Genomic DNA, 17,013 nt, shown 5'->3' on the forward strand with positions numbered 1-17,013 from the left:
TTGTTCCCATCCTTCTTCAAAGACCAGATACACTTTGGAATGTTTAAACTCATTTATCCAGTACTCCTTGTGGTAAATACACCACAGGATATTATAAAGTTAACAAAACAGAGGTCAGTAGCACCAAAAGAAAGAGTTCAAACAGTGTTATTCTTTCTGGTTCCTGACCTCTTTCTCCAGTCCACGCTGGTTGGCTGTGTCTCTTTCTGTGCAAATGGTAAAGGCAGATTACAAACTCTGTTTGTTCAGTGCCTAGCACAATGGGTTCCTGGTGCTAATGCAAAACAAATAATACACAGTATCACCAGACGGGTCGGAGGGCACTATGATTTAACCATCCAAAAAAACCTAAAACCACACCTACCAATATAAGACACTCCAATGCACATACTCCTCCTAGGGAGAAGGAAAGAGAACAAATACATGACAAATGTTAGTTACATTGCTTAGTTAATGCACTAGTGGAAGGCATTCAGATACCACGGTGATGAGCACAGTATAGGAACATGAACAGAAAGAATCGCTTTCCAGCCAGAACTTCCCTCCAGAACTGCAAACAAAGCAGCTTTTTAAAGTCTCTGCCTTATTTTGCCATTACCCTAGCTTTTACTGCAATTCTTTGAGATGGCTATGAGTATTGTGGAGGTTGGAATTGGGGGAGACTTCTGTTGCAGTCCTGAACCTTCAGGTCCTAAGATCAAACACCTAGAAAAGTCAGAGCAAGCGTTGACTCTTTAAACTAGGTGTTATTGAGAATAGAGGGTACAGATATAATTTCAGTGTTTGGTGGAGCAGGGGATGAGGTGCTAAGGGAAGTCATATTGTTCCAGTGGCTCTCAACCGTTCCAGACTACTGTACCCCTTTCAGGAGTCTGATTTGTCTTGCATATCCCAAGTTAAACCTCACTTAAAAACTACTTGCTTACAATATCAGACATAAAAATACTAAAGTGTCACAGCACACTTATTGAAAAATTGCTTACTTTCTAATCTTTACCATATAATTATACATGAAATGTAAGTACAATATTTATATTCAAATTGATTTATAGTGTATAGAGCAGTATAAATAAGTGTCTGTGAAATTTTAGTTTGTACTGACTTTGCTAATGCTGTATATGTAGGCTATTGTCAAACTAGGCAAATATCTAGAAGAGTTGATGTACCCCCTGGAAGACCTCTGTGTACCCCCAGGGACTATGCGTAGCCCTGGTTGAGAACCACTATATTAGACTATGGGATGGGGAGGGAGCCCTTAGAACATAGAAAAAAATGTTTTTCCTCCACTGAGTGTAATTCTATGCCCTGTGTTATGCAGATCAGATTAGATCATTTTAACAATCTCTTTACTGCGTTGGTAAACTAGTTCTGAAAGCCTCAGAAGTAGTAATTGACAATACACAGAACCCCATCTTCTCTGCCCCCAAGACATAGTGCTGCATCTTATTAATTATCAGCAGAAAGTGTCTCTTATGTGCAAAAGCACAAAAAAAAACCCTTTTCTCCAAGGAGAAAAAATTCAAGTCTTTCAAGATTTTTCAGCGGTTACTTTGAAGCAGAGAAGAGAAATAGGGAAGACAGAGAATTAAAGAAAGCTTGATCTAAATGAGGCTTTCCATTTTAAATTCACTTTTATCTAGCAAAGCAAGAATGTTAGTATCTGAAAACTAAATATGGGGGAAAGCGCTTCAGTCCCTGGGACTCTGTTAAAATTGAAACAAGCAGAGAATTCTGAGGTGGATCAAGAGGCTTATCAATGGCAAAGTATAGAGGAGGAGTTTGGGACTGAGCTTTGCAGGAAGCAGAGGAAGATTAAGCATTGAATGTGTCCTTAATTCCCTTTCCAAGAAGTTTAAGAACCATGGCATAAGAAAATCTGGGAATGCTTATGGAAAACTTAACCTGACAAATACTTAGTCAACAGGGGTACTAAGTTATCTGGCTTCCTTTTATTCAATTCTCTGAATCTAGCGGTTAATTATACCTTGTTTTGAGTATTACAGGTAATCTTCATAGTAGAAAAATCTTGACATATCAGTGCCATTAATACAGTAGGGCACATGCAACACATCGACAAAGACCACCGCAAAAATGAGAGATCAGAGCTCTTTGTTCACATTGACGGAACTTGGAGCACTCAGCCATCTATCAAGACTTAACTCCCAGTGAACTGTGGGTTGTTGGACTAGATGGTTTAACTATGTAATAGAAAACACATTTTGATCCAAACAGTATGTTATGGAGAGCAAAAAATTTGCTTCTTTTGATCAAATTCTGAATACGGTGTATAAATACTATAAAATATTTTTAATGAGTAAGTGCCATTCTTGTTGACCAGCAATTTTTTTCAGATAGGTGGCTGAACTCCCCCTGAAAATGGGAAATGCTTTTGATCAGAGAAATGTCTGATCCCATGGAAACAAATATTGCTTACTTTATAAGTCAGTGTTTTGTTTTCGATTTGCATGTTGCCCAGAATGTAGCATATCTTTCTCTTAGATGTGCTGTCTTTCCAAATTATAATTTAGTAGCAGAATAATTATGGAGTGTTTTGATTAGCCTTTGAACAAATCTACATTTGATCAGGACAAAAGATCAAAAACATGTTGCTATGAATTGTCCATTATCTGTCTAATCAGCAGATAATAGGACACATAGTTTCAAATTAAACTTTGATTAGTTATTCGTCAACCACGTTTGTCTTAAGAAATGATCCTGAAAAGAACATCCAAGAAATTGTAAGCACAGATTGAAATAAAGGGTCTGGAGTTTGAAGCCAGGAAGTTCAATATTATATATTTTTCAAGCAGTAGATGTAGTTTAGTATAAAAGGGATGGTTATTTTGGTGGGATGGACTATACAAGTGCAATGTTGCATGTGGTTTTGATGATTGTTCTGTCCATAACGTATTCGTCCCAACATGTGCTATGCATTTATGTAGTGAAAAAAAAAATCTTGGTAACTCTAGAAAATGTAAGCAATTAACACTCTTTAGCTTAAAAAACCATAATAAAAAGGCACAAAGCTAAGAAGTGAGATAAGTGATGGTTGGGAAAAGATCTATCTGAAATTGAGAAGTTCCAGAGAAGGGAAATGAAGACTGTTAGAGGCAGTGAATGAGTGTGTGTGTGTGCACGTGTACATACATACACACACACACACGATGAGAGATGCACAAACTAGGATTTTTTCGTCTAGAAAGGAGAAAAGTAAGAGGATTTTGTTCAATATATGTCGTTATGACAGTTATAGTGAAATTTATTCCTTTTACCCTGCTCCGTAATGTGTAATGAGAATGAGAGAATACCGCCTATGGAATTCATTGCTGGAAGTCATCAATAGCAATTATTTGTTTAGGAGGCAGTTCCATGAAGCTCCTCAACGCTCAGTCATCTTGTCTGACCTCCTGAATAACATAGGCAATAGACCTTCCCCACAATAATTTCTGTTTAAACTAGATCATGTCCTTTAGAAAAACAAATATAATCTTAATTGAAAAATTCCTAGTGATGGAGAATCCAAGACAGCGCTGGGAAAATCCAGTGATTAATTACCCTCACTGTTAGGAAGTAACACCTTATTTCCAGTCTGAATTTGCCTAGCTTCTACTTCGAGCCATTGGATCCTTTTGTACCTTTGTCTGCTGGAATGAAGAGCCAATTATCAAATATTTGTTTCCCCTGTAAGTACTTACAAACTGTGATCAAGTCACCCCATAACATTGCTTTTGATTAGCTACATAGATTGAGCTCCTTGAATCTTATTTTCTAATCTTTTACTCATTCTCGTGGCTCTTCTCTGAACCCTTTCCAATTTTTCAGCATCCTTCTTGATTTGTGGACATCAGAACCGGACACAATGTTCTAGTAGTACCAGGACCAAATACAGAGATAAAATAACTTCTCTACTCCTACTCAAGATTCCCTTGTTTCTGTATCCAAGGATTGTATTATCATAGAATCATAGAAGATTAGGACTGGAAGAGACCTCAGGAGGTCATTGTGACGTTACTGACATAACCTGTGACCATATAGATTATTGCTGCAACCACTGTTATATATTTGCAGCAAGTATTGTACAAAGGTTGTTGTGTAAGATGTCTATGGAAAGGTTATGATTTGCTGATGATGATTATGCTATCTGTATAGGTGTATCATTTTTGTAGTTGAAGTAATGAATATTGGCTGTGTACTTGTATATCAGTGTGTTTTGATTCTAAGTAGCCTCAGTGAAGCAGTTGGTCAGCTTCTTCAGTAAGTGCCCAATCAAAAAACACTTAACTAACAATGGACTTTGCAAGACGCCAATCCACATCTGAGCTTTCCTGGGAACATTCAAACTAACATGTAAACAATGGCGTCGGCCTGTAAAGAACTGAGCCATGCATGGACATGTGACTTGCCCATGTGACTCCAAACTCCCTCTTGCTGTGATCTTGTACAGAAGAACAAAGGTGTGCTTCCACCTGGAAGAGACTATAAAAGGCAGCTGCCTCATCTCCATCTTGTCTTCAGTCCTGCTTCTTGCCCCTGGAGGGACTTGGCTACAAACTGAAGCTCTGAACAAAGGACTGAATGATCCATCCCAGCTGTGGATGTACTCCAGAGACTTGATTTGTGCCTGCAGTTTATTCCATCACTGCTACAAGCCTGAACCAAGAACTTTGCAATTACAGTATATAATTAATTCCATTTAACCAATTCCAGCTCTCATCTATATCTTTTTCCTTCTATAAATAAACCTTTAGATTTTAGATTCTAGAGGATTGGCAACAGTGTGATTTGTGGGTAAGTTCTGTCTTGTATATTGACCTGGGCCTGGTCCTTTGGGATCAAGAGAACCTTTTTTTCTTTTGCTGGGGCATTGGTTTTCATAACCATTCGTCCCCATAACGAGTGGCACTGGTAGTGATGCTGGGAAACTGGAGTGTCGAAGGGAATTGCTTGTGTGACTTATGGTTAGCCAGTGGGGTAAAACTGAAGTCTACTCTGTTTGGCTGGTTTGGTTTGCCTTGGTGTGCAAAGGAACCCCAGCCTTGAGCCGTAACTGCCCTGCTCTAAGCAATTTGTCCTGAATTGGTACTCTCAGAAGTGTGCCACCAAAGGCAGCATCATTACAGTCATCTAGTCCAACCCTTTGCTCAAAGCAGGACCAACGCCAGCTAAATCATCACAGCCAGGGCTTTGTCAAGCCGGGCCTTAAAAACCTCTAAGGATGGAGAGTCCACCACCTCCCTAAGTAACCCATTCCAATGCTTCACAACCCTCCTAGTGAAATAGTGTTTCCTAATATCCAACCTAGACCTCCCGCACTGCAACTTGAGACCATTGCTCCTTGTTCGGTCATCTGCCACCACTGAAAACAACTGAGCTCCATCCTCTTTGGAACCCCCCTTCAGGTAGTTGAAGGCTGCTATCAAATCCCCCTTCACTCTTCTCTTCTGCAGACTAAACAATCCCAGTTCCCACAGCCTCTCCTCATAAGTCATGTGTCCCAGTGCCTTGATCATTTTCGTTGCCCTCCACTGGGCTCTCTCCAGTTTGTCCACATCCTTTCTGTAGTGGGGGGCCCAACACTGGAGGCAGTACTCCAGATGTGGCCTCACCAGTGCAGAATAGAGGGGAATAATCATTTCCCTCGATCTGCTGGCAATGCTCCAACTAATGCAGCCTAATATGCCGTTAGCCTTCTTGGCAACAAGGGCACACTGCTGACTCCTATCCAGCTTCTCATCCACTGTAATCCCCAGGTCCTTTTCTGCAGAACTGCTGCTTAGCCAGTCGGTCCCCAGCCTGTAGCGGTACATAGGATTCTTCTTTCCTAAGTACAGAACTCTGCACTTTTCCTTGTTGAACTTCATCAGATTTCTTTTGGCCCAATCCTCCAATTTGTCTAGGTCACTCTGGACCCTATCCCTACCCTCCAGTATATCTACCTCTCCCCCAAGCTTAGTGTCATTTGCGAACTTGCTGAGGGTGCAATCCATCCCATCATCTAGATCATTAATAAAGATGTTGAACAAAACCAGCTCCAAGATGACCCCCTGGGGCACTCTGACTGATACCAGCTGTCAACTAGACATGGAGCCATTGATCACTACCCGTTGAGCCCGACAATCTAGCCAACTTTCTATCCACCTTATAGTCCATTCATCCAGCCCATACTTCTTTAACTTGCTGGCAAGTCCTTTTTGACCACAGCAGTGTATTGAGAGATCATGTTTAGCTGATTATCTACCAGCATCCCCAAGTCTTTTTCAGCATCACTGATTCCCAGGATAAAATCCCTCAGTCTGTAAATATGGCTTACATTCTTTGTTCTGAGATGCAGGACTTTACATTTGGCCAAATGAAAACAGATATAAACTGGGTGCAAGCAAGCGAAGCAATCCAGATTGCGCTGTATTAGGGGCCTGTCCTCTTAATTATTTACCACTCCCCCAATCTTTGTGTCATCTGCAAACTTTATCAGTGATGGTGTTATGTTTTCTTCCATGTCATTGATAAAAATGTGAAATAGCATAGGGCCAAGAACTGATCCCTGCAGAACCCAATTAGAAATATATCCCCATAAACTCCTGTGTTACAACTATAATTCTACTGATATGCCAAGCAGAAGCACCATCCAGACTCCCCCTCACAGGCACTGACTTTCATTTTTCCAGGTGGGTGCTCCACCCCCACTCTGTCCTAAGGCCCTGCCCCCACTCTTCCCCTTCCTCAAGGCCTCACCTTCACCCTCTTCCTACCTGTCTCCACCACTCCCCTGAGGCCCTGCCCTCACTCCACCTTGTCCTGCCCCCTCTCCGTCCTCTACCCCCAGTGCCACTGTAGCCCAGTGGGCTAGCTTGCCTTTATTATATTCACTGCTTTGCATTATATTCTGCTTTGCATAATATTCAGCAGTAATGCGAGAAATTTGTATCCTGTAAGACATTAGCTTCAGCAAGTTAGCATAAGGCTTGAGGCCTATGAACTTTGAACAGATAAACTTTGCACAGATAAACAGCCCAATGGAAAACCCCAAGTATTTGGGGAACTGAAAATAGAGTTTAAGAGGAAGTTCTGATCACAGGTACATGAGTCAACCACAGAAGCATCCTGACAATGAACTGATGTATATAACAGGTACATGAGACACATCTAAGCCTAGCCTGCTTGCTTGCCTATATATCTTTTCTTATAAGTTTCTTATCGGTTTGATTATTTGTTTTATTATAATTGGTTTATATTAGAGTATATTTTGGCTATAACACAAGGGACCTACAGGCCACATCCTGTACGTTGAGCTAAGACAAAGTTAGCATACATACGTTTGGGACCTTTCACCTAGATGGCAATGAGCTAACGCATACAGTCCATATATGGCTGAGAGCTTTAACATAAAGGATGCTTTGCAGTAGGTTGGCATAGGGGTCTTCCTAAGTTCAGACCCTTTTAAACTTAACAGGTACACCACAACTTGGAAAGAACCGAAATAACTGGTTAGGACAGAAGTAACAAATGTGACATCTAACCACAAAAGGGCCATGGTAACAAATTGACATATATGATAAGTTGAGATCACTGATATACTAACCTATAGAAGAAAAGACGCTCCAACATTAGTAAGGTGAGGAAATACAAATAAGGAAAAGGGGGAAAATCCCCTAATGAATATGCAACAAACATAATGGCATCAGTGTAACATATTATAAAAGTGGCATCACAGCCCAGGGGCGGTAGGAGAAGGAGATATAGTCCTTAGGACGAGCCAGAATGATGGCCACTGGTGATGAGGAAGATGATGGCCAACGCTTCAGGTTGTTCTACAAAGGATGGTACGAGTATATGGATGTGCATATGTACATTCTGTAGTATCTCTACCTTACTGAGTTGGGGTGTTTGTGACTGTGCTAAATGTATTCATAAACTATATTTGTAAATATAAAAGAGTTCCTATAGTGTGAGTGTTGCAACTGTGCACCTTGGGGTTCCCAACTATATAATAATTTAAATTAGGGCGGTTGATTAATCGCACTTAACTCACATGATTAACTCAAAAAAAAATTGTGATAAAAATTAATCACGATTAATCGCACTGTTTAAAGGATGTTTTTCTACATTTTCAAATATATCAATTTCAATTACAACAGAATACAAAGTGTACAGTGCTCACTTTATATTATTTTTCATTACACATATTTGCACGGTAAAAATAATAAACAAAAGAAATAGTATTTTTCAATTCACCTCACAAGTACTGTCGTGAAATCTCTATCATGAAAGTGCAACTTACAACTGTAGTTTTTGTTGTTATATAAGTGCACTCAAAAACAAAACAGTGGAAAACTTTAGAGCCTACAAGTCTACTAAATCCTACTCCTTGTTCAGCCAATCACTAAGACAAACAAGTTTGTTTACATTTACGGGAGATAATGCTGCCCACTTCTTAATTACAATCTCATCTGAAAGTGAGAACAGGCATTCACATGGCAATGTTGTAGCTCGCATTGCAAGATATATACGTACCAGATGCGCTAACGATTCATATGCCTCTTCATGCTTTGGCCATCGTTCCAGAGGACATGCTTCCATGCTGATGACGCTTGTTAAAAAAATAATGCATTAATTAAATTTGTGACTGAATTCCTTGGGGGAGAATTGTATGTCTCCTGCTCTGTTTTACCCACATTCTGCCATATATTTCATGTTATAGCAGTCTCAGATGATGACCCAGCACATGTTGTTCGTTTTAAGAACACTTTCGCTGCAAATTTGACAAAATGGAAAGAAGGTACCAATGTGAAACTTCTAAAGATAGCTACAGCACTTGATCCAAGATTTAAGAATCTGAAGTGCCTTCTAAAATTTGAGAGACGAGGTGTGGAATATGCTTTCGGAAGTTTTAAAAGAGCAACACTCCGATGCAGAAACTACAGAACCCAAACCACCAAAAAAGAAAATCAACTTAAATGAACATGCATCAGTCCACACTACTTTGGATCATTATCAAACAGAACCCGTCATCAGCATGTCCCCTGGAATGGTGGTTGAAGCATCAAGGGACACACGAATCTTTAGTGCATCTGGCATGTAAATATCTTGCGATGCTGGTGTAACAGTTTGCCCCCCTTCAAGATGCTACCTTATGTACTGGGATACAGCTGAGCCCTCCTGTTCTGCCAGCCTGGGCGCCCTTTTTACCTGTCTTGCTGAGCCAGGCTATTAAGCCTCCTCCAGCACACACACAGGCAGGGCCACACCCAACTGCAGAATGACACAGACACTGAGATCAGCTCTGGGAAGACTCAGCTTCAGAGACTTATCCCATGACTCAGGTGCCCACTTCCCCTGGAGTGCGGACCCAAAGGTATATTATGAAATCCACCTCCTCCCTCAATATGGAGGAAGGTATGCACAGCCTCCCTGCCCCCCATTATGAATTTCACCAACGGGGTTATATTATAAACAAGAAATAAGTTTATTAACTACAAACGGTGAATTTTAAATGGTTAAAGAGATAGCAAACAGAACAAAACAGATTACTAAGCAAATAAAACCAAACATGCAAACTAAGCTTGTTTCCCTAAAGAAATTGGTTACAAATAGTAATTTCTCACCCTAGATATTATTGCAGTTAGATTATAGAAAGTCTTGAAAGGCAGCTGCACTGGTCTCCAGCTTGAGACCTCAGGTATTATTACTCACAAGCTAGACGCTCTTCCAACTTGGGCTCAACCTTTCCCCCTCAAGTTCAATTCTTGCTTCCAGATGTTTTTCAGTGTCCCTTTGGGTGGGGCAGCAGAGGAGAACCACGATGATGTCACTCCCCTGCCTTGTATAGCTCTTGTGTAAGGCGAGAACCCTTCGTCTTCCAGTGGAGAAACACTGGCATTCCAAAAGGGGAAGAGGCGTGTCCAATACCAGGTAGAGCTCTACTGCTGTATCTCTACCCCCTACTAGCAAACCCTTTCAAGTGCAGACAGGGCTGTATTGTGGACACAGGCAGACTATATGTACACTAGCAACTGTATGCGTGTCCATAAGAACGGCTATAGTGGGTCAGACCAAAGGTCCATCTAGCCCAGTATCCTGTCTTCTGACAGTGGTCAATGCCAGGTGCTTCAGAGGGAATGAACAGAACAGGTAATCACCAAGTGATCCATCCCCTGTTGCCCATTCCCAGCTTCTGGCAACCAGAGGCTAGGGACCCCATCCTGGCTAATAGCCATTGATGGACCTGTCCTCCATGAATTTATCTAGTTCTTTTTTGAACCCTGTTATAGTCTTGGCCTTCACAACATCCTCTGGCAAGGAGTTCCACAGGTTGACTGTGCGTTGTGTGAAAAAAATACTTCCTTTTGTTTATTTTAAACCTGCTGCCTATTAATTTCATTTGGTGACCCCTAGTTCTTGTGTTATGAGAAGGAGTAAACAACACTTCTTTATTTACTTTCTCCACACCAGTCATGATTTTATAGACCTCAATCATATCCCCCATTAGTCGTCTCTTTTCCAAGCTGAAAAGTCCAGTTTTATTAATCTCTCCTCATATGGCAGCCATTCCATACCCCTAATAATTTTTGTTGCTGTTTTCTGAACCTTTTGCAATTCCAATATATCTTTTTGAGATTGGGCGACCACATCTGCATGCAGCATTCAAGATGTGGGCATACCATGGGTTTATATATAGGCAAGGTGATATTTTCTGTCTTATTATCCATCCCTTTCTTAATGATTCCCAACATTCTGTTCACTTTTTTGACTGCTGCTGGATGTTGAGTGGTTGTTTTCAGAGAACTATCCACAGTGACTCCAAGATCTCTTTCTTGAGTGATAACGGCTAATTTAGACCCCATCATTTTATATATATAGTTGGGATTATGTTTTCCAATGTACATTACTTTGCATTTATCAACATTGAATGTCATCTGCCATTTTGTTGCCCAATCACCCAGTTATGTGAGATCCTTTTGTAGCTCTTCGCAGTCTGCCTGGGACTTAACTATCTTGAGCAGTATGGTATCATTTGAAAATTTTGCCACCTCACTGTTTACCCCTTTTTTAGATCACTCATGAATATGTTGAATAGGACTGGGCCCAGTACAGACCCCTGGGGGACACCACTATTTACCTCTCTCCATTCTGAAAACTGACCATTTAATCCTACCCTTTGTTTCCTATCTTTTAACCAGTTACCAGTCCATAAGAGGACCTTCTCTCTTATCCCATGACAGCTTATTTGCTTAAGAGCCTTTGGTTAGGGACCTTGTCAAAGGCTTTCTGAAAATCTAGATACACTATATCCACTGAATCCCCCTTGTCCACATCCTTGTTTACCCCCACCCAAGGAATTCTAGTAGATTGGTAAGGCATGATTTCCCTTTACAAAAACCATGTTGACTCTTCTCCAACAAACTATGTTCACCTATGTGTCTGACAATTTTGTTCTGTGCTATAGTTTCAACCAGTTTGCCTAGTACTGAAATCAGGCTTACCGACCTGTAATTGCCAGGGTCACCTCTGGAGCCCTTTTTAAAAATTTGCATCACATTAGCTATCCTCTAGTCATTTGGTACAGAAGCTGATTTAAATAATAGGTTACAGACTACAGTTAGTAGTCCTGCAATTTCACATTTGAGTTCCTTCAGAACTCTTGGGTGAATGCCATCTGGTCCTGGTGACTTATTACTGTTTAGTTTATCAAGTTGTTCCAAAACCTCTTCTACTGACACCTCAATATGGGACAGTTCATCAGATTTGTCACCTAAAAAGTATGACTCAGGTTTGGTTATCAAGAAGCTAAAAAAAGAGCAACCACACAGCCCCCTTTATTACATCCCAGACTCTGGCTCCCAGTCAGCATGTAGGCTGCTGTGGCACCAGAAGGGAGGGCAGCTGGCTCCAAGCAGTCAGGCGCAGAGAGAGAGAGAGGGGTCAGAGGCTGCCTTCCTCACAGTGCCCTGCCTGTGGGGCCAGGTGAGAAGGCACAGGATATGGGAGGGATGGCCAGAGCAGGACACATGGGGCTGCTGGGGGGAAATCACATAGACTGTGGGTCAGAACGGCTAGTGGGGGGACAGACTGGGGAAAGGGCACAGGAGCTAGTGGGATGACAGCACTGAGCCAGGGGCTGAATGGAAGTGGGGGTGCAGGGACACATGGCGACAGGGGCAGCTGTGCCTGACTGAATGGGAGAAGCTAGGGATCAGCCAGGATCTGCATGGGGGAGGCTCCCCCAACTCCCTAATAATCCCTTCCACCCCTCCCCCACAAAAAATCCTGTTCCATACTTCTCCCACCCACATCCAACAACCCTCCATGTTCACTCCGAGGCTCCCTCCCAACAATTATGTCCCTCTCCCTCAGCTCCTTCATTACCCATGATTCCCCCAAGCCTTTGCACTGCTCTTGAGGGGTGCAGCAAATACATTTCTGTATTATAATTTAAATGAGTTATTACTCAAAGTTCTGTATTAAAATGCCTAGTAAGAAAGCTCTTTGTCATTTCCTGAATTTTTTGTTGTTGTTATCTGTATTGTTACAGACATACTTGTTGATAGATATTTTGAAATAAATTACCAATGTAACCCTTCTGCCCATCAGAGTTGGCAGCAACAAGGGCCGGGTTCAGTATCTAGGGTTTCCATTCCAATAACACAATGCAAAACCGGCTCGAGCCCCCACCCTCTCACAAGCACAGAGTCTGAGTGTAGCAAAAGCCTTTTAATAACAGAGAGAAACAATGTGGCATTATGTTGGGGAACCACCACCAATAGGATTCATAACAACCCATGAGCAAAAACTCACCCCAAGCAAATTGGGCCGTGTCCTTTCCCTTTGGTTCTTGAGTCCACCCACCCAGAAGTCACCCAAAGTCCCAAAAGTCCAATAACCCAAAAGTCTCTGTTCCTGGTCAGTGCAGCCCCGGAGTTCAAAAGTTTATCTGCGGAGTTTTACCCCCCCAGCCTTGGTGGAAATGGGGGGGGTTAAGAGGCACCTTACGTGGTCCAACACTGACTGCCCCGCTTCTCTGTGGCACTCCGTTCAACTCCACCAGCCATCCCATGAATCGCTCTGCTCCACCAGCTGCTCCACTCCGATCCGCCAGCTGTCCCACAAACTGCTCCGCTCTGTCGTCCCATGAGCCGCCCCAGCCATCCCACAAACTGCTCCACAATATAGCTTCAGGCCCCCCACTACTTAACACAGCACTCAGTGATTTCAGCTCTTAGTAATTTTAACTCTTTATTGATTTCAGCTTGTAGTATGGAAACCTCAGTCCTGGTGCACCATTGGCCCAAAGTGAATTCAGCTCAATGGTCTGTAACTAGACTCCTAATGGAATCAAAACTAGCTCTGATATTCCACAGTTGGGAGAGAAGGTGCAATTGGCATGTAGAGCCCTCACCAGGAGCCCGTACCACCAGGTATTAATACCTGTCCCCAGCCTCTCTCAATTCACTGGGGTTTTGAACCCATGATTCTTGCCTAGCAAGTGCTGCTTAGTTGATGACGAGTCCCTCCATTCTAACAAAAGGCCAAGTACAGTTCCACTGTCCTTGATTCACATAATTAGGATAACAAGAGTTTATTCTTCCTGCCCCAATAAAAGAGAAACTCGGGTTCCTACAGCAGCCAAAGTGACCATCTAGGCGGGGTGGGTGTGCCTATGCAAATTAGATCACCCCCTGAAGTTCTTTTCCACAACCCACCACAACTCGCCACCAGATATCAGGTTAGAGCTCATCCTGACTATTCTTACACCAACATAATTGAAACAGACATGATTATATTGTGTTATTTTGACAAATAAAATATGCAGAATTTTAAAATATTGTGTGCAGAGTTTTAATTTTTTGGTGCAGAATTTTCCTAGGAGTAATAATTAGAATAGATAATGACTGTGATTATCACAGTGTGGCAAGTATGTTGAACATCAACTATTTACTGATGAATACTGTACAAATAAGGTTTATGTTTCAAAAGTGCTAAGTCCACGTGGGGCAGGATTCACAGGGGGAAACTTAGGCACCTGACTCCATCATTGCCACCAGCAATCACAAAACTTCTGCTTACTGGAGAAGTCCCTTAGGCACATACATTTTTGCTGAGCATGCACCCACCTGCATTCTTCCTGACATGACTGAGCAGCTTGATGCGTAACTCATCCCAATTGGACTCACAACCCTTGCCTACCTCATCTGTGGGGCCTGATCCAATAGAATAAATCCAGTGAATTGGACCCAACACAAAATGATGGTGGTGATAGTAGGGCCACTACCACAGTTGCCAACTTTCACTCGGTAAATAAACACCCTGATAAGCCAGAAATCAAGCTAATCCCATTTCAAAACAAGGCCAAAACAAGCCAATTCCTAAGAACCCCAACGCTCTATGTGATTAGATCCCCCCCGCCGTGCAGTCTGGGACTGTGGTGGGCCCGCTGTGCACCCCAACTCTCTCCTCCCTTGTCCCTGCTTGCCCCCCATGCTTGCTGGGAGCTGATCAAAAAAAAAAAAAAAAAAAAGCAGGAACAAGCCAAACAAACAAGCTACAAGCCAAGAACTAGCCAACAAGCAACTCTCAACCAATTAAGCCAAAACCAAGCTCAATTTCTGTGTTTTTTTGTGGGGGTTTGGCATGGCTGGCCACTACTACTGTTTTACCCAGTGGTTAGTATGCTCACCCATGATGTGAGAGGCTGATCCTCTTACTTTTGGCCATATTCCACTTATGTAGAACACTAAAATATTCACTGGAGGAGAAACTTGAACCTGAGCAGGTGAGTGCCCAAGCCGCTGGACTATAGAATCAGTCAGTCATTCACTCTTATTCTCTCCCAAAGAATATTTGATTATTTGTACAAAGTGGAACAGCTTCAGCAGGAGAGAGAGAGCAAGCCCAACAACCCCAGCACATCTGAAATCCACCTTCTCGGTGCACTCTCATGGGAGGAAGGAGACATCAATTCAAGTCCCTGCTCCACCTCAGGCAGAGTGGGGATTTGAACGTGAGTCTGCCCCATCCTGTGTGAATGCTCTGAAGACTAGGCTCTTGAGTAAGAGGTGGGAGGCACCACCGTCTCCAGCTGTGCTTTGTGCAAGGCCCAATCTGGTAGACATGCTCAAAGGCAACCTCTGAGCATGTCTACTGGATCAGGCCCTGACAGTTAACTGGGCAGAAGTTGTGAACTCTGCTGGGAGTTAGGCACCCAGCTGCTGGGTGGTTTCAGGTAGTGTACGTGCCAACCAGCAGAAGTACAGGTGCCTACAGAGTTAGGGGGCAGCTGAAGAGTGATACCTTGTGATCCCACCCTCAGGAGTCGAACTCCCACTTATTTTCAGGACTGCAATGTACTGCCCCTATCTATTGGGTTACTCCTTTAACACCAATCTCCTTATGGGTTTTGATGGACAGGCCTGGGTTTGTCTGGATCCCACCTCCAGCTTAGCAGGGTTTAACTTCCTTATTTTCTCCTCCTATGAATTTTTTCTGCAGTGCCTCCACTTCACTCACTCCTTCCTGGCAGGGTCACCAGGACAACTTGGAAGGAAAATTCTAACCACTTACTTATCAGCTAGTTAGAGACTCCCAAGGAGTAACGCAAACACACACAATATATTCAACAGAGTATTAAACAGGAAGCAAATACAACTTAACAGGGAAACTGCTACTCTGAAGGACACCGGTTCCGCAGCTGATAATACCCATAAATTTCCCCACACATGTGACCCGATAGCGCAAGAGTCAGATTTAGTGTCCCGGTGGTATTCATACATCGTTGGGGCCTGGGATGACCTGTGACCACGGTATATTCTGAGCAGCAATAAGCAACTTGTCTGACTTGGCTCAGTACAGCCCAAAAGACTCACAAACGGGGTAAGATGGTAAGTCCCTCCACATATTTAACAGGCAGCAGGTAATAAAATTCCCAAACCCTTATCCCTTGGCTTGAGGACACAGTTCAGGGAATAGAGGGACTCCCAACAGTTTCCCTGACGATCTCACTAAAACGGGGGCAGGCAAACTTTTTGGCCTGAGGGCCACAGCGGGGGTGCAAAACTGAATGGAGGGCCGAGTAGGGAAGGCTGTGCCTCCCCAAACAGCCTGGCCCCTGCCCCTGCCCCCTATCCATCCTCTCCCACTTCCCACCCCCCTCAGAACCCTTGACCTATCCAACGCTCCTTGTCCCCTGACCGCCCCCTATCCAACCCCCTCTTCTCCCTGTCCCCTGACTGCCCCAACCCCCATCCATACCCCCAGACAGGCCCCTGGGACGCCCACGCCTATCCACCCGCCCTGCTTCCTGTCCCCTGAGTGCCCCAACCCCCATCCACACCCCGACCCCTAACTGTCCCCCGGGATCCCACCCCTTATCCAACCCCCCCTGCTCCTGTCTGCCCCGACCCCTATCCACACCCCCACCCTCTTACAGCCCGCCCAGGATTCCCACGCCTATCCAATGCCCCCTGACTATCCCCCCCAAACCTCCACCCCATCCAACCACCCCCTACTCCATGTCCCCTGACTGCCCCCCAGGGCCCTTTGCCCCTTATCCAACCCGCCCATACCATGCTGCTCAGAGCAGCAAAGCCCCTCCGCCTGGCCAGAGCCAACCCTGTTACCACCGCTGCGCTGCCCGGCAGGAGTGGCAGGCCAGACCTCTGGCAGCATGTTGCGCTGAGGCTGCGGGAGAGGGGGGACAGCAGGAGAGGGGTCAGATCCTAGCCTCCCTGGCCGAGAGCTCAGGGGCCGGGCAGGATGGTCCCATGGGCTGGATGTGGCCCGCGGGCCATAGTTTGCCCACCTCTGCACTAAAAGATGCCGTACTCACAACTCCAGCAGTGATCCTCAGATTCAGAGATGGATCTGGACTCCTCAGCCATTGCAGAGGGGCTGACAATCACAGGCCAGGGGCTGGCTCCAAACTCCCCCAAATAGCTTCTCCCCTCTCACAGTGCTCCCAGAGGGGCAGGCTAGCTCTTCTTCCCCAGGCTTTTACCTCCCAGTCTACCCCGTTCCTTTCTC

At 43.8% G+C, this 17,013-nt stretch overlaps 1 protein-coding gene and 1 long non-coding RNA gene across 3 annotated transcripts in view; one reads left to right on the plus strand and one right to left on the minus strand.

The window, feature by feature from the left end:
* The window catches only part of B3GLCT (beta 3-glucosyltransferase), a 141,758-nt gene extending 136,996 nt beyond the window's left edge, over nt 1–4,762 (plus strand). Inside the window, exon 15 of one of the 2 annotated variants that reach the window (XM_037892018.2) lies at nt 3,823–4,762. In XM_037892018.2, the coding sequence (XP_037747946.1) occupies nt 3,823–3,834 (12 nt within the window). In that variant the 3' untranslated portion in view covers nt 3,835–4,762. The remainder of the gene's footprint in view (nt 1–3,822) is intronic. The other variant, XM_037892032.2, reaches the window with a different exon arrangement.
* On the minus strand, nt 168–16,962 carry LOC122463238. The gene is made up of 3 exons (XR_006286408.1): nt 16,820–16,962; nt 365–396; nt 168–274 (listed from the first exon to the last, which is right to left on the minus strand). It is a non-coding gene; the product is annotated as an uncharacterized LOC122463238 (long non-coding RNA).
* Nucleotides 16,963–17,013: the final 51 nt, after the last annotated feature.

Source organism: Chelonia mydas, chromosome 1 (assembly GCF_015237465.2).
Source record: "Chelonia mydas isolate rCheMyd1 chromosome 1, rCheMyd1.pri.v2, whole genome shotgun sequence".
Taxonomy (NCBI): Eukaryota; Metazoa; Chordata; order Testudines; family Cheloniidae; genus Chelonia; species Chelonia mydas.